General features: G+C 35.3%; 1 protein-coding gene and 1 long non-coding RNA gene across 3 annotated transcripts; one reads left to right on the plus strand and one right to left on the minus strand.

Annotated features, from left to right (window-relative positions):
• Nucleotides 1–3,172: 3,172 nt before the first annotated feature.
• LOC139857384 (uncharacterized) lies at nt 3,173–6,566 on the minus strand. Of its 2 annotated transcripts, XR_011762505.1 has the most exons (4): nt 5,994–6,566; nt 5,112–5,252; nt 3,937–4,992; nt 3,173–3,304 (listed from the first exon to the last, which is right to left on the minus strand). It is a non-coding gene; the product is annotated as an uncharacterized lncRNA (long non-coding RNA). The 2 variants fall into 2 exon arrangements; XR_011762504.1 differs by having other exon boundaries at nt 3,173–4,992; nt 5,994–6,546.
• A 7,051-nt stretch (nt 6,567–13,617) lies between these two features.
• LOC139860099 (uncharacterized) lies at nt 13,618–14,934 on the plus strand. Its single transcript, XM_071848873.1, has one exon. It carries the CDS (start codon nt 13,618–13,620, stop codon nt 14,932–14,934), a length of 1,317 nt encoding a protein of 438 aa, XP_071704974.1.
• Nucleotides 14,935–19,165: the final 4,231 nt, after the last annotated feature.

The following is a 19,165-nucleotide window of genomic DNA, read 5'->3' on the forward strand; positions in this document are numbered from 1 at the left end:
CCATGTACCCAACTATAGATGCACAAACCGGATAAAAAACCGGATTCGGACAACAAAAAAACCGGATTTTTTTGTCCGGATTTTTCGGAACCGGTTCCGGATCTGGTTCCGGTTCTCGGCGTCGGATTTTTTTCTGGAACCGGTTCTTTTTCGGATCTCGATCGGATTTTTTCGGATTTTTCTTGGACTAGGATTCGATTTTGCGAATTATATTTTTACCGGTTCTATTTTTTTTAACGTTTGACAACAATAATATAATCGGTATAAAGAAAAGTTATAATGCTCAACACAATAGATAATATAAATAACAATATTCGAACAATACAATTATAAAAATAACACTTTTATTCGAACGATACAATAATAAAAATAACAACACTTTTATTCGAACAATACAATTATAATTAATACATTTCGAGCTTCGGCATGGCCATCACCCAATAATGTATTAAGAATAAAGTATATTGAGCTTCGTCATTGCCATCACCCGTTATACTTTAGTCGTCAAATGACCCAAATGTGTTATCTTGTTGAGCGCGTTGAGGACGGTGCCTTCGATCGTAGTCTTCAAAAGCGGGGTCATCAACTAGAGAAAGGTAAGCTTGTTGGTAACCCGATACATTCATTTCGGTTTGGTCCATATCAAACGCTTCATAGTCACCTTCATCCACTTCGTTTAGTTCATTGTCGGAATTCTCTTCGGTTGTTGTAGGTGATAATCCCGCTAAATTTTCTTCATACTCTATACATTCTTCAATGTCGTTATATAACGAACCTTCTAATGAAGTTTGATCTTGTATCCTATCTACCCCATCCAAATAATCTTTCAAACATACACATACTTTCACGGCTTGGGGGGGTAAGTCTTGACCTTCTTTCCGATATAATTCGACCACTCAAAGAAAATGCCGATTCGGAAGCTACGGTTGAAGCTTGAATGGTAAATAAGTCACTAGCCATAATGCTTAATATTGGATATGTGTCTTGTTTTGTTTCCCACCATTTTAAAATGTCAAGGTTGTTAAATTGTTCTTCACTCATGTTTAGTGCAAAGTTTGCCATCTTATAATTTCCCAACCCGCTTGTGGGTGCCGATGTTCGTGCACGTTTGGAAGCGTCTTCACGTACCAAGTTAAAAAGACTTATTTTGAGGTCTCGGCTCCTTCGAGAAGATGATCCGGGTTGGTCAACAATTGAGTTTGATTGTCGACCATATTTTGTTGCATAAATACCAAACATATTCTCAAAAACATCATTAAAAGCGCGTACTTGGTTCAAAAGATAGTTGGGTTCGTCATCGAAAATACCATGCACACAATCAAAGTTGGTATATATTGTTGTCATCAATCGTTCAACCCCATTAAAATTTAATCGTGGGTCAAGTGCGGCCGCACATAAAAATACCTTCGGTATCTCTCCAAAATATTTTTTTAGTTTTTTTCTTATATGAAAAAAAAAAAAAAAAAAAAAAAAAAAATCGCTTGTCTAAAAATAACATTATTTGAGTTCGCAAATTCGCATATTTTTTCCGTCATTTATAAAATTGTTCTAAAACTAGTACGCTAGTTGGGTAATAAACACCCGATAACATTGTTGATGCCTCTTTAAAAACTTGTAAAAAACTTGTTAATGATTCCAAGTCATCCCATTCGTCGTCACTAATTGGTTCGGAAAATCCCTTTCTAAGTAGTTTTCTATTAAAAGCTATTAACGTTTCTTTTTGACGTAAAATATTTTCGAACATTAAACAAGTAGAATTCCATCTTGTTTTATTATCAAAATAAGGACCTAACCAAGTGTCATGACAATCTTTAACAAAAGCCTTATAGTTATGATGTCGTGCGTTGCTCGTACGATAAATCGTTACTAATAATCTTCTAAATTTTTCTTTTAATGAAGAACAAAAAGCTAAACAATCTTGAACTCCCAAGTTTATAATATGAGCAACACAACGTGTATGAATAAATGCACCATTTAAAATTGGTCTAAGTGCAATTTTTAACTCACTCATGGCCGCATCATTATTAGATGCATTATCTAGCGAAATTGTAAAAACTTTATCGATTAAATTATATTCTTCTAAAGTGTCTTGTAACGCTTTTTTTATATTATTACCGTTATGTGGATAACCAAATATTTTAAAATCGATAACACGTTTCATTAAAAGCCACGAATCGGGATTAAACCAATGAGCGGTAACGGCTAAATAAGAATTTGTCATTCCATGTGGTGCGCTCCAAACATCACAAGTTATAGAAATCCTATGTTTATATGTTCGAAAACCTTCAATTATTTCAGTTTTAGCTTTTTTCATAATTTAAAGGCGTCACGTCTTAAGGTAGAACGACTTACATTGCTATATCGCGGTTGTAGTCGATTCCGAATTAGCTCCGTAAGCCTTGAATTGTCGAAGTGGTTGAAAGGAAGCGCTTGTTGAATGACAAACCTTGACAAATCTTGCCGAAGAGCTTCGGCATCGTATTCAAAAATCGAACCATCGGCCCGCATTGTTTGTTGTCTCGGGTCTTGCCTTGCACTACAACTTTTGTCAAGATGTTTTCTTAACGTTGTATTACCCGAAACACCCATGAACTTCATACATTGTGTACAACGAGCTTTTTCCGCACCATCCTTCATTACACACAACTCGAATTTGGACCAAACGTCCCCTTTTCGCTTTGTTTCTTTTTTGTAATCAATATCGGCCGTAGTGTAGCCTTGTGAAGATGTTCCAACGGAAGCGGAACCGGAAGCTTGTGAATTATCCATTATGAGATAAGTAGAGATTAGAGAATATTTAGTGATTTAGAAAGAAATATGAGAATGTTTGTTGGTGCATTTTCAACTAAAGCTAAACCATGTATTTATAATGGACTTTATGGGATTGAAATGGTCAAAAAAAAAACTCAAAAAACTGCAAAAAAAGGCTGAAACTGCAAAAAAAAAAAAAAAAAAAAAAAAAAAAAGGCTATTTTTTTGAAAAACCGGATCGGATAAAATCCGATTTATATCCGAAAAAAATCCGGTTCTCTTGAAAGATATCAAAGAAATTAACCATCAATTGTACTAAAAATAATAAAAATAATTATCATTTTAATAATAACAATAACAATAACAATAACAATAATATAATAAACAATAAATAATCAAAGTAAAAACATGAAAAAAATACCTGAATCTTATTATTGAAGATCAACAATGTTCTTTTTAAGGATAATCTTAGTGACTAAATCTTGACGATAGTTTAATTTGATGCTCTAGAAATACCCTTTGATAAATACTATGTATTCCTGCTATATGTGTTCTGAAACATCACAGATTAAAAATTAGTGCATTAAAAAACTCACAAATATGTCAGTCACAATAAAAAGCAAACATTGGAGTCCCTCATTGACGTTGAGTAGGCAAACCTTTGTTCTCAATAATGACATACAAATGAATAACGATATACAAATGTATCTATATTGTAAGTGGTGTAACAAAGTAAATCACGATAAAACAAATAGATTGTTTCATGAAAACTGTAGAACTTCCACTACTAACTAAAAACATAAAATTAGTCACATATGAGCACCAAAAAATCAAAGTGAGCTTCGTAAACAAAACTAACAAAGTCTAACATGACCTGAATTCTTAACAAACTTCGTAAATAAAGAACATACATGTCATCATACAAAATTAATGGCCAAAATAAACTCCCAATGCATATGAGACTTCATTAAAAATGAAACTGTAAGTTGGTAATTGATAATGCATACAATATTTTTTCAAATTACAAAGACATACATCATAAATTTATGGACACTGATTAACATATATAAAACCAAAATTACAACCGCAAAACTCAAAATAATCACTGTAACCCATAAGATTCAATTGTTACAGCAGATAGTTAAAACAAAATACCTTCTTCAATCGGAATAAGAGTTTAATTACCTGGAAAATCAAAATAACATCCAATCTGCTGCCCACCACCATCACAAATCGTCGACATCAGTAATAACAAAAAAAAAAAAAAAAAATCAGTGTACTTACTGTGGGAAATCGAAGGTGCCAAAGGTAGCAAGAGTGGCGATTATACTGGCGACCAATTTCGTTTACATATGATTTAAAGAAACAATAACAACAGGATAACCAACAAACCTTACTGATTAAAATGCAGTGTTGGGACCAAAAAAGTTCAGAAACACAACACAGATCTCATCATGCACAAACTTTCTTAAAATATCAGGTAAATAACTAAGAAACTGTTGTAGAGAGACGTACCCAAAAGACGAAAACAGAAAACACTTGAAATCGCCATAAAAACCAAAAATAAATAAAATTGAACACCAAGATAGAATTAAATGCAGTGTTGGGACCAAAAAACTTACAATCAGAACAACATCCTATCGTACACGAGCTTTCTTAGACCTAGCATGTAAATGTCTATAAGCTTGTTGTGATGATGGGAAAACAAAAACATATGCCAGAACAATAAATACTAAAAAATCAAATAAAAATCAGCAAACCATGACGAAACCGAAAAGACCAGAACAAATAACACTCAAAAACGCCATAAAAAACCAAAAAACAGCACATCATGAAAGATTAAAATGCGGACCAAAAAAAGCTTACAATCAGAACACCATCCTATCATACACAAGCTTTCTCAGACCTATCATGTAAATAACTATAAGCTTATTGTGATGATGGAAAAACGAAATCATATGCCAGAACAGAAAACATTAAAAAAATGACATAAAAACCTGCAAACCACGAAGGATTAGAAGACCAATAAATAGATAAATCATGGAAAATAAAGTAAAAGCATAATAGCATGACAACTTCTAAATATAGTTTAAGTAATCAAAATACAACCCTCTAAATATAAACGATCACCTTTTGAATGACTCTGCAACTGTACATCTGAAGACTAAGAGGCAAAACATGATCGATAAGTTGATCAGCTAACTCCTTTATCTGACTCTCAGTTCCATGCTCAAAAAAACTCTACATTTATATATAAATATAAACTTCTAAGCATTGAATAATATATAATAATATATAATATATAATATAAAAGTAAAAAAGCCATTAAAATGAAAGACAATATTGATAAGTTAAATTACCTTCTTTATGACATAATTCCCAAAGACATCAGTAATCAAAACATGAGCATGAAGAATAATCTCTGGAAATACTAAATTCTTTCCTTCAATGGTTGCGGTTTCAAGCTTCTGTTGAATAAACGGCTTCCATAGTGATCCGTACTGCACCAACAAAAAGATATAGACACAACTATGAATATGTATAGAAACACAAATACAAAAAGTTAATGATTCATATAACTCTTTGGCTCACCTAAACTCAATGACATGACCAACAAAGGATTTAGTGACTTGTGCAGAATATATTATATTATGTACCTTAGCATATAATCAGGTAAACCAACTAACCACCAAATCTACAGATCTAAGGGCATTTTTTTCAACATTTGACAGCACAAATATTTGTAGCGGCTAGTCATATTCAGAACAAATGTGTGTTACTGGCAGAAATATAAAGGTATAAAAGTGCATACACAACATATCTTGAGATATGGAAACCAACAAAGGCAAATCGACAAACAAAATTGAAGTGATGAAATCAGTATGCATTCTGCACAAAAAATCTATAATCAAACAAATACACACACACACACACACACACACACACACACACACACAAAAACTACCTTCATGAAATTAAATTGCTTAAAACAAAAGCTTTATGAATTGGAATGACAATTTTAACCTATACAAACATTTCGAGGTTAAAGATGAACTCTAAAATTTTTAATTAGAGAATTATAAAAATAAAAAAAAAAACAATGGTTAACATATGAACTGATACACATCTCGGTGGTTTGCGTATTAATCAACAAATTCGAAAAACATAAATTAGCTTTTACATCAAACCAGCAAAATTAAACCGTATTGAAAAATAATCAGAATCAATTAGTTAGTACATACCTGATTGTAAACTGATTGGAAATCATTTGATCTTCAAATTGAACTGATTGGGAATCGATTGGAAAGTAGCACAAACCCTAAACCATTCACGTGGCCGGATCGATTGGAAATCAGTTGGCCTTCAAGTTTTCATCAAAATCGTTTTACGGCCGTATCGAATCGAAGGTGGTTATGTGGTTGAAGGAATACATCGGAGACAAAAAACAGTGATAATCGTAACGGGTTTTGTGAGCGACTAATCGTCTTTAGGCCGGAAAGGTGGTTGACGGGTTGCGACGGTGGTTATGTGGCCGTCGGTTTTCATGAACATTTGTGGTGCAAAAATTATACCTTCTGGTTGTGAATAAAGAGATGAAAAAATTGGTGTCTTTTGACGGATGATTTGGAGCAGATCGGAGGAGTAATCGACGATGAAAAAGATTATGGGGAAGATGGGGAAGAAGAAAGGTTGAGATGAGACCTAACCAATCAGTTTTGGACAGATGTCTTTTCCTAGCATTTTTTTGTTTTTTAATTGGGCCAATAGGAATATAACATGTTGATGGGTAGGAGTAGAATAGCAGATAGTATGACCGTGGCAACAAGCCACACGGTTTGTTTGTAAGGGGTAGAGAAGATTTGTGAACATATTTCAGTACACAACCTGAACTTCAAATGGTTTTTATTCATTTTAAAAATAAAACCCGATTTTCAAAGCAGCTTATAAACATAAACATATCAGTTTATAACTCGTGCTAAATATGTCAGTTTATAACCTCACTAAATAAATTTTTTATTTTTTTTTACTTTAGCTTTAACTTTGATGAATAATTTTCATTTTATCAACTGACTATTCATTCATGATGAACAAGGTGAATCATATTTATCATGAAGGGGAGAAATGAGAATATGGTTGATAAAAGTGGAAATTAATGAGCTTTCTCTGTAAGTCGCAATTGTGAGGTGTGGTTTAACAAGCTCGCGTGTGGGAGTTTGTAACTCACGACTGGAAATTGGCCTCGCCATGCTTCTCACGAACGCGAGATTTTGTGAAGAGGGAGACTCGCGATCGCGAGTCTGGATCTGACGGGAGAAATTAGACGTGTTCTGTTAATTGTAATTAGACGTGTTCCGTTTGTTCAATTAGATGTGTTCCGTTAGTTCAATTAGACGTGTTCCATTGGTTAACCCTGGTTAAAATGTATAATATTTCAACTAATATACCCGCCAAATTTTTTGCCACATAACACCTGCCAAATTTTTTGCCACCAGATGTGATTCAACTACAACTAGACGTGTTCAAAATTAAAAATTAATAAAAAAAATCAAATTTATTAGAAAATCAAAGTATATATAATATTTTTAAATTTTATTTACAAAAGAAATACATTTACATAACTCTAAACTTAAAAAGCTAATGTTATAATATAAGCTAGCTACTATGTGTGTTCTCCGATCTTGCTATATGTAGGTTCTCATGCTGCCTTCCTGCCTCTTGCCTTCATACCTTCACTTCTACTGTTTAGGTAAGAATTCATGCTAATTTAAAGGGTATCATCAAACATTTTATATTTTTATTTAAACGTTATGTCTATATCTATTAAGGTCAAATGCTGCAAAATACATATGGTTGTGAATGTATAATAAATTGATAAAGTGAACTTATTTATAAAACCTACAAATAGCTGAAGTTGGGACAGTCTGAACACCATTTCGCTGATTATAAAACGGAATTTTGGTAAATAATTCATAATAATCAGTAACTAAATAAAACCATACCAGTGATATAACATGTTGGTTTAATAGTATGTCCAACAGATGCAAGGCAGTAAAAATCTGCAATGAAATCAAGTACCTGAAGGCAACATAACAATAAACAAATAACTGTTGAAAACCAAAAAAGACAATTTATATAAAAAAATCTGAGAAATTGAAATTCCTACTAACTCATTTGAGAATAAGACGCAAAATCACCAGTTATGCTAGACAACATAGATTGTTTGCATTCTATTTGGACAAAACAAAACCTGTTTGCAAATTCAGAACAACAATGTCAAAAACATTATAAGGTAAACCTTCATGGGCAACTTGTAAGCTTGATCAGTATGAGTTAGAACATATATATCTACAAAACAAAAAGACATTAACATGACAACATAACAAAGAAAAAACATAAATAAGAACTTACCATTAGTAAGTTCAATTCTTACGGGATTACAAACAATTGCTAGAGTGATATGTGAATCCCACAGGCCTTCAACATAGGCTCATCGTGTAGTAGTCTTGTTCAGCTTCAACGCCTTTTAAAATAAACAAAATAAAGTGCCTACAACTGAGAGCAGGGCACAAAAGCATCAATGATAAACAGCTCATCTCAGAGGCAACAATAAAAACTAAAAAAAAAGCATGAAAAAATAACGAATAAGAAACATACCATCAGCAACCGAAAATGCATCCATACACCAACACATATATGCTACATGTGAAATTCAAAATCGACGACACTACAAACGTAAGCATCTAATTCGAACAACCAAACTTAAAGACAACATAAATAAAATAAAATCATTACTTGAAAATAAAGAAGATAACCAATTATGTTGACGTTCGCAAGTGTAGCAGCAAATGCCCGAAGCAAAGCGAAAATATAACATCCAGTTCGAAATTAAGAACAATAATAAACATGATATGCATAAAAAAGGAAAGATCGAAGGAAAAATAGAATCAAAGATGAGTACTCTCTTTGAAACCTCATAGGCAAAGAACAATCGCAATAAAAAATAAGGTAAAAATATTTTTTCCTGCATTTAAAAGATAAAATACAGGCATCTCATTCTATTAAGAGTGAATTAGACCATTAAATTTCCTGAAAAGTAAAGTTCAATACTTTAATCAACGGGAACGTCAACCAAAAAATATACAATATATACAAAGAAACGATGTTAACAGAAAGGAAAATAATTACGTTCATTCAGGCATTTACACAAACACATGGTGTGCTACATAAAATATATATTCATTAAAGAAACTCAACAAATGATGTATGTATTTCCTGAGAGAATAATTACTTGGAAACATCACAAAAGATCCTTCAAAGCAGAATCAGAAATTTTTTCGCAAAAACAATCGTAAATTAAAAGAACAACAATATGGAAGAAGATGAAAAATCGAACGAAATAGAAAAAAGGCAGCACGATCGGTCCTGGCAGTTCGATGTGTACTCTACCTCCAGCGCCACTTCATACCTACCATTTATTAGCGGTGGTGGTGAGGGGTTTAATGGAAGATGATAGCAACCGGTTTAGAAGGTAGGGTAAAAAGTGTCAGATCTAGGCTTTGTAGGTGAATTTAGTTTGGGAGCTAGGGTTAGCAGTTGAGAAATCGTTGGGGAGAATGAAATAGATATTGGCTTAGTATTGTAATAGATAATAGGCTTAATATTAAAGAGAGGGGTTGAGAATTAAGGCAAGAATGAACTAAGATGGAGGTTTAAAAGTTTAAAGTGATTAAGAGGAAACAAGGCCGGCTGAAAAAATTAATAACACGTCTAAATAATAACATATTTAGACGTGTTGCTATCAATTAGACATGTTCATGTTAAATTTATTAGACATGTTATTGTCAATTACTCGTGTTCCTGGTACAACTTATTAGATGTGTTGTCAATTAGACGTGTCCTGGTAAAACTTATTAGACGTGGTCATCAACTAGAGGTGTTATACTTATTTAGACGTGTTACAGGTTTCTAAATAGACGTGTTCCTTCTATTATTTACACGTGTTCCGAATTTTATTTTAGAGAATGTTAATTAGAGGTGTTCCTTTAGCTTATGTAGACGTGTTAGTTCATCAACACTTCTAAATAAGGGGCACTAAATGAGGCGAAATGTAGTAGTTATTGTTTTTCATATTTAAGCATCCTATTATAACCCATATTCTCTTTGGTGGTCGAGGATTAAAGTAATCATCTTTGATTACATATAACCTCATTAAATTCTCTTGTCTTTATTATTCTTGGTAGTTTCTTCGTATACATCAAATATTTTTGTTTATTGTAACTTGTAAGTGACTTTGATAACTTGAGATTATCAAGTCTTGTTAGAGCTCACGCACTTATTTCTAACACAAGCTTTCGGTGAGCTATTTAATCTTGAATTATTCATTCCAACCATTTTCCTTTTTAATATTTTTTTATACTTTTTGAGTTTTATAAGATTTACAAATAATTTAGAAAATAAATATAGTTTTAAAGTGTTAGATTTTTATAGAAATATTGTTCAACCTCATAGGAAACTAAGAGTTGAACAACCTTGACCCAAATAACGATTCAGAGAGACACGAGTATTCGGTTGGCTGAAACGTACTTCATAACGGCAAAGTGAAATTGCTAACAACAAACAAGACCACGGTTGACCCATCGTCGGACCATAGTTCGGCCAAGAAACATGCTTTCACAAATTCACCCATTATGTTGTTGGTTTGGCCCTTGTATTATAATAGTGACTCTAGTCCAACTGAAAGTTTATCATAATCTGTAAATTAATTCACGTGTGTAGTCTATGACTTAGTGTACATCATACTAGCTAACTATCCTAGACAAGTGAGGTTATTCAAACTATTGCATCGTGTATATATGTATATGTCATATGTATCTCTTGTTAATAATAATAATAATTCATTATTATCTCATTAACTTGTTATAGTATCAGAAGCTGTAAAAGAGGCTTAAATCGCCAGAATGAACATTCAATCATGCTTCTACATCAAACAAATCGATTTCTTCCTGGCTACCTCAACCAAAATCGTTCAGCTCAACGCCCCAACTCATTTACCAACAAAACTCACCCAATTCAATTTTGTTGTATGGCATCGACAACTTTCTCCACCCTAATCGGCTATGATGTTCCTGGTTTCATTGATGGCTCGATTAAAACACCTCCCAAGGTTCAAGAAGATAAACCAAACCCGGCTTAACTGCTATGGTTTCGCCAAGATCAGATTATTCTGAACGCTATTCTGGGCAGTTGTTCACCCAACATTCAAACACATATCTCAGGTGTTACAACTTCAAAGGCAGCGTAGGACAGACTAAATGCCCTATACGCCAACAAGTCTCGTACTAGGGTTATCTCGTTGAAACAGAGGCTCATGGAAAACTCGGCTGATGACAAAACGGTCGCTGTATACCTTCAAGAAATGCGTAGTATTGCAGACGATCTTGCTCTTACAGATAGTAAGATTGATGAGGATGATTTGGTTCTCTATATTCTCCACGGACTTGGCAACCATTTTAAAGAAATTTGTGCCGCTGTACGTGCCCGAGACACCCCAATATCCTTTGATGAACTCCACGACAAACTTGTCAATTATGAGATACAACAAAAAACGACCGCTCCTCCAGCGGCTCCTGTTCTTCCAACAGCCAACTATACACAGAGAGGCTATCGCCCAAATAACCGAGGTCCTCGAACAGGCCATCAAACCACACAAATGACTAGGAACTACTCGACCTCCAACTGGATCTCGAACTACAGCTCAGTCAAATTAGTTTAGAAACAGTGGTTCCTCATGCTCCTATAATAAGGACGTCTACTGTAACTTTTGCCTTAGAAATGGCCATTCTGTGAAGGAGTGTTGCTCACTGGCTCGATTTCTCAAAGAGAATGAAGTTGTTCCTATTGCTAATTTGCCTCTACACATCGGTCTTCCTCTCCTTCATGGATAGTAGACACGGGGGCATCTCATCACGTCAACACCAACACCAACAATCATCAATCATTCTCAAAGAGACTGGGCATCTCATCACGTTTACACATTTCCCATCTTGGTCATACATTTATAAATATACCACATCGCTCTTTTGCATTAAATGACATTTTATGTGTACCTTCATCTCGCAAAGATCTATTATCAGTTGCTAAGTTTTGTCGTACTAACCGCGTTTCAATGAAATTTTTTCCTTTTCATTTTCTTGTGAAGGATCTGAAAATGCGGGCACCTTTACTTCGGGGGAAAACTTGCAATGATCTATACTATCTGCGCCAATCAACACCACCGCAAGCTCATTCCGTACAACTCAATAATATGGTACAATCGCTTGGCCCATCCGTCTTCTACTGTTTTTAATTATCTTGTGAAACACGCAAAGTTAATGCATGTTTCTAATTCAAATGTTAGCAAACATTGTGATTCATGTCATTGTAATAAAAGCAAAAAATTGCCATTTGTTGAATCTTCTCTTGTTAGCACACGACCCCTGCAACTAGTGTATTCAGATGCATTTGAGGTCCCACGGACTAATCACATGATCAATTTCGATACTATGTTACATTTATCGACCATTACTCCAAGTATATATGGTTGTATCCCTTACGCAATGAGTCAGATTTGTCCACAATCTTCCCACAGTTTAAAACACTTGTGGAGAATGTATGTCAACAAACCCTCACTGCCTTATATTCCAATAACGGAGGGGAATATGTTGGTCTAAAATCATTTATGAACGAACATGGTATCTCTCATTATACCACACCATCGCCCAAACCGGAACACTATGGTTTCGCGGAACGCCGACACCATAACATACTCACTACAGCTCTTGCATTACTACAAGAGGCTGGACTCCCTTCTAAATTCTGGTCATATGCAGTAGTCACTACTGCATACCTCATAAACTGATTACCAACACCCACTCGCCCACCTTATATTGGGACATCTACGGAAGCAGAATACAAGGCGGTTGCAAATGAAACTTCTGAGCTAATCTGATGCAGAATCTGGTACCGATGGCCTGAATAAAGACAAGTGGGCTCAGATTTATCAGCGGAGGCCCAAGCCGCATGTTGGGCTCCTGGAATATTTTGGTGAAACGTAATTTGGGCCCATTTGTGGGCTAAGAGATTCAGCTTAAGGAGGAAGGATTCAAAGGCGGCTGTTTACAGCTAGAGTCATTGTTGGACTCTAGTTTATCTAGTTTTTAAATTTGAATGTTTGTTCTTATCGTATTCTAGTTTAAGTGTTAAATAAGGCTTTAGCCTAGCCATTGTAATCAGTTTTTTTTGTTACAAAATTATCGTGAATAATAAACAGCCGCGGCTATTTTCCAGCCTCTTTCTTGTTTCGATCTTAAACATTGTTTGGCCACGATCAATTACTACATTAAGTGGTATCCAGAGTCAGGAATGGCCGAACAACAGCCTCGTCGTGGTGCTTACCGATCGGTGAGAATCGGTGATCCTGACCCATATGTGGAGATCGAACGCCTACAAAGAAAGATCGCAAAGTTGGAGCTGAAGAACCACTCATTGTATGATGATCGTAGTTCTGAGCAGTCACGTGATGATAGCGATCAGTATAACATGTTTACTGATCAAGATTCACGAGACTATCGTAGAGGGTATAATGACCCTTTGCGTGGCTTGGGCATGAAGGTGGAGATCCCGGAATTTATGGGAATTTTGGAACCGGACGATTTCATTGATTAGTTAAGTACCGTCGAACGAGTATTTGACATTAAAGACATTCCAGAGCACCTCAAAGTGAAATTGGTTGCGATTAAACTGCGCAAACATGCGTCTTTGTGGTGGGAGAATTTGTGTAAACATCGGGCGTATGCCCGAAAATCTAAGGTAGCAACTTGGGATAAAATGAAGAAACTCTTGTGGTCTAAGTTTCTTCCCGAACGTTATAAACAAGAAGCATATTTGGAATACCATAACTTGAAGCAACGAAGTATGAGTATTGAGGAGCTTATTCGTGAATTCGATCGGGCTCGTTTACGTTGTGATGTTCAAGAGGAAGAAGAGCAAACAATTGCTAGATTTCTTACCGCGTTAAACACTAACATCGCTGAGATCGTTTCGTTACAAACTTACTGGACATACAGTGATGTGTGCCAACTTGTGGTTAAAATTGAGAAACAGCAAAGAGGGAAGAGTAAAACCCCGTTTTTCAGGAGTAACACACCGTCGGTTTCCAAAGTGAACTCGACGACTCCAGAAAAAGCCAAAAGCGAGCAGCGTCTAACTGGTTCAACTAGCAACACTCGGGTTCCCAAATGTGTCAATTGCCAAGGATTTGGCCACTTATCTCGGGACTGCCCAGACAGAAAGGTTGTCGCTTATTGTGATGACCAAGAGGAGCCCATATACGACACCGATAATAAGCAAGAGGACCGCTTGTATGAGTGTGATAAAATTATCTATCCGGACCACGGGGAATCATTAGTCATACGCAGAGCCCTCAAAACAGTCACAGCCCCTACTACTGATCCATCTTGGTTACGCCACAACATTTTTCGTACTAAAGTTACCTCCAAAGGAAAAGTTTGTACGATGATCATCGATGGTGGGAGTTGTGAAAATGCGGTTTTAACAGAAATGGTAGAAAAGTTAGCCCTTGTAGCTGAAGACCATCCCGAACCATACCAACTCACGTGGTTAAAACGGGGAAATCATATTAAAGTGACGAAGCGGTGTTTAGTTCAATTTTCAATTGGGAAATTCTACAAGGATGAAGTATGGTGCGAAGTCATCCCGATGGATGCGTGTCATCTCTTACTCGGGCGACCATGGCAATATGATCGAAAGACGAAGCATGATGGGTTCCGTAATACGTATAGTTTTGTGAAGGATGAGTTTAACATCACATTAGTGCCACTTGACACCAGAAACGAGCCAGACTCAAGTCTCATTCTGAATAGGGCAGCCTTTGAGGATGAAGCAAAGGCAAAGTTGATTGTATTTTCTCTCATCGTAGAAGAAATTAACCCGGCCATATCTCACGTACCACCTGCTGTTCAACCACTTATAGCCGAGTTTAGTGATGCTTTTCCAGACGAAATTCCGGCAGGCTTACCTATTATGCAGGACATCCAACATTGTATTAACTTTGTGCCAGGTTCCATCATCCTAAACAAACCGGCATATCATCTTAACCCGAAGGAATTCGAGGAGTTACAATGACAGGTTACCGAGCTCTTGAATAAAGGATTGATACGAGAAAGTATGAGCCTGTGCGCGGTACCCGCTCTTTTAGTACCCAAACAGGGAGGTTCATTTCGCATGTGTATTGATAGCCGGGTCGTTAACAAAATTACGGTCGAATATCGGTTTTCTATTACACGGTTCGACGACCTGATCGACCAGTTGAGCGGGGCAGTGGTATTCTCAAAGATTGACCTTCGTAGTGGGTATCACCAAATACGCATGAGACCCAGTGATGAGTGGAAAACGGCATTTAAAACGAGGGATGGATTATATGAGTGGATGGTGATGCCCTTTGGTCTATCCAACCCACCGAGCACGTTTATGCGCTTAATGAATCAGGTATTTAAACCTTTTATCGGTCGATTTGTTGTGGTTTATTTCGATGAAATTTTGGTGTACAGTTTAGACGAGACATAACATATGCAGCACTTACGTGACGTCTTCACTGTTTTGCGCGAACAAAAGTTGTATGCAAATGGGGAAAAAATGTCACTTTTTAACTTGTGAAGTCACATTCTTGGGGTATATTATCTCGAGCAACGGGATACGCATGGATGAAGTGAAAATTGAAGCAATAACCAACTGGCCATTACCTTCCAGTATTCATGAGATCAGGAGCTTCCATGGGCTCGCATCCTTTTATTGTCAATTCATCCACAATTTTAGCACAATTATCGCTCCCGTTACCGACTGTATGAAAGGAGGGCGGTTATCTTGGACACTCGAAGCCACTGCCACCTTTAATTCATTAAAAGAAAAGGTAACAAATGCTCCTATACTCGCACTTCCAAATTTTAATGATGTTTTTCAGGTGGAGTGTGACGCCTCCGGAGTTGGTATTGGGGGGGTTCTCAGTCAGAATAAGAGACCCGTTGCTTATTTTAGCGAAAATTTAAATGAGGTACGTCGACGATATTCAACATATGACCGTGAGTTCTACGTTATTGTTCATTCTCTTGAAGTGTGGCGGCACTATTTACTACCGGCTGAATTTATCTTGTATTCGGACCATGAATCGCTTAAGTACATCCATGGTCAACATAAGTTGAACCCGCGTCATGAAAAATGGGTCGAGTCACTACAAGCATTCTCATTTGTTATTAAACATAAGGCAGGCACGCTGAATCAGGTCGCGAATGCATTGAGCAGGAGGCATACGTTGCTCAATACAGTGGGTATTCGGGTCACAGGGTTCGAACATTGGCGGGGTTTGTATGTTACTGATCGAGATTTTAAGCATGCGTGGGACAAGTGTACACAAGGGGTGTATGGTTCATTTCTAATATGTGATGGTTATATATTCAAAAATTCCAGGTTGTGTGTACCAGGAGGTTCAAACCGCGAAGCTATAATTCTCGAAGCACATGCAGGTGGGTTGGGCGGCCATTTTGGTATGAACAAAACTCTTGCGGGTATTAAGGAGCGTTTTTATTGGCCGCATATGGAACGGGATGTCAACCGCATCGTAGCAAGGTGTCGGGTGTGTCATATCACCAAAACTCATGGTACGAATGCAGGTCTTTACTCACCACTTCCAGTCCTAAATGGTCCTTGGGAGGATGTATCACTTGATTTTGTTTTGGGGTTACCAAGAACGCAACGTCAGAAAGACTCGATCATGGTTGTGGTCGATCGTTTTTCCAAAATGGCACACTTTCTTCCGTGTGTAAAGACATTCGATGCTAGTCAAGTTGCTCGGTTATACTTTGAAGAAGTTGTCCGCTTGCATGGGGTTCCTAAATCAATTACATCAGATCGAGACGTCAAGTTTATAAGTCACTTTTGGCGTACTTTGTGGGCCCGGGTGGGTTCCAAGTTACAATTTAGTAGCTCGCACCACCCACAAATGGATGGACAAACTGAAATGCCCCGTTCATATACAATATAAATGATTCACAATAGTTGATTACATCGCGAGGTAATTGACCCCTATATGATACATTTTACAATCATTGCATTCGTTTTTAAAAGACAAACTTTCTTTACATCGAAAGTTGACGACAAGCATACTATTTCGTAATACCTCCAACTATAATTGACTTAATAATAATCTTGATGAACTCGACGACTCGAATGCAACGTCTTTTGAAATATGTCATGAATGACTCCAAGTAATATCTCTAATATGAGCAAATGCACAGCGGAAGATTTCTTTCATACCTGAGAATAAACATGCTTTCAAGTGTCAACCAAAAGGTTGGTGAGTTCATAGGTTTATCATAAAACAATAAAATTCATCATTTTGATAGACCACAAGATTTAAATCCTGCATGGTACAAATGGACCCGAATCCTATACTGATAATGCTAAAAACGAACATATATTTCATAGCATTATCCCTCAATAAAGACAAGCTTTTAGTTGCAATTGTTCTATTTACAAGTGATATTCGTTTAAATAATAAAACGTGAAGATAAAAGACAGATTCGACGAATTGAAGACGCAAACGACCAAAAAGCTCAAAAGTACAAATTACAATCAAAGTGGTTCAAATTATTGGTGAGAAACGTCTCAAAATTAGAAGAGTACAAGCTGCAAAAGCAAAATACAAGATACTAAATTGTACGAAAGGACGTTCGAAAATCCGGAACCGGGACCAAAGTCAACTCTCAACGCTCGACACAACAGACTAAAAATTACAAGTCAACTATGCACATGAATATAATATAATATATAATTAATTCTTAAAATTATATATATATATATATATATATATATATATATATATATATATTATATTATATTATATTATATATTATAAACGTCGGCAAGCTAGTGAACAAAATCACTTGGGCTGGATCCAGCTGGCCATGCGATCGCATGGCCTGGAAGAACAAAACCCATACGATCGCATGGCCCCAAAAGTTGGGTCAGGTCCTATAAATTTTGTGACGACCCGGAAATTTCTGACCAAATTTAAACCTAACCTTTATATGTTTCCGACACGATAAGCAGAATTTGTAATGTTGAATCTCAAAAAGTTTGGAACTACATTAATGTAATCAATTACCCTTTGACCGTGTTCGACGATTCACAAACAATTATGTGTATATAGATATGTATATATAATATATAATAACTGAAAACATTAAAAAAGTATTAGATATATGATACTTTACATGAACATATTTGTTTCGATATATTTATCGACATAATTAAGAGATAATATCAAATGATTGAATTATCAGATACATTATGATATGATTACGGGCCAATGTTATGAGGTCCACTGTGATTTAAGAAATCTATTCTTTTTAACAATATTCGGAAAATGGTAAAGTGATCTATAAGTAAGAACGTGGAGTGTAAATAACTTAGATGTTGGATATCGACAAGTTAAGTAACTCGACATTTTTCATTAAGATGATTTCATACGTTTATTGAACCTTTGGACTTTATCCCATGCTTCACCAACAGACTGTAATTTAAAAACTTGAAACCTATTATCAATATATATAATTCTACTTTTCTAAAATGTTTTATGATATAACGATTTAAATTAATATTAAATATATTTATACGCGTATTATACGTACATATTTTTATACTTTTACTATACTTTAACTTTACCTTTACTTTACTTTTACTTTACTTTTACTTTACTTTAACTTTAATAATTTACTTTAATAATTCACTTTAATAATTCATACTTTAATAATTCACTTTAATAATTCATACTTTAATAATTCACTTTAATAATTCATACTTTAATAATTCATTTTAATAATTCAAAAATCTATTATAAATAGAATTCAATAGGTTTCATTATTTCATAGAAACTTGAAAATATATTTCTCTAAACTCTCTCAATCGAATTACATATATATATTTACTTAGTATTACATATATATATTTACTTAGTATTATTTCAAGATATTATTAGTATACATAAAATACTACGACGGAGTTATATTCAGACGATTTCAAAATAAGTTTTCAAACGAGATAGAGCTAAGGAAATTATGGGTTATAGCTATGGAGGTTATGGGTATTGTTCGAGGGTATTGCTCGTGAGGTCAACCTAACGTTTATCATTTTCGTTGCGTCTACGTACTTTCCTGCAATATTGAATCACAATATTGATACGTGAGCATTCATATCTTATCTTTTATATATTAATAGTGTATCCCTGACTAGTGCTCGAGTATATATGATTATGCATGTTTGTATGCTTAGTTTCGTCGTTAAATAGTTTATGATAAATCAC

This window comes from Rutidosis leptorrhynchoides, chromosome 7 (assembly GCF_046630445.1).
Source record: "Rutidosis leptorrhynchoides isolate AG116_Rl617_1_P2 chromosome 7, CSIRO_AGI_Rlap_v1, whole genome shotgun sequence".
NCBI classification, from domain to species: Eukaryota; Viridiplantae; Streptophyta; class Magnoliopsida; order Asterales; family Asteraceae; genus Rutidosis; species Rutidosis leptorrhynchoides.

Coding starts and splice junctions, on each gene's coding strand:
- LOC139860099 (XM_071848873.1), top strand. CDS start 13,618: ATGAAGAAACTCTTGTGGTCTAAGTTTCTTCCCGAACGTTATAAACAA.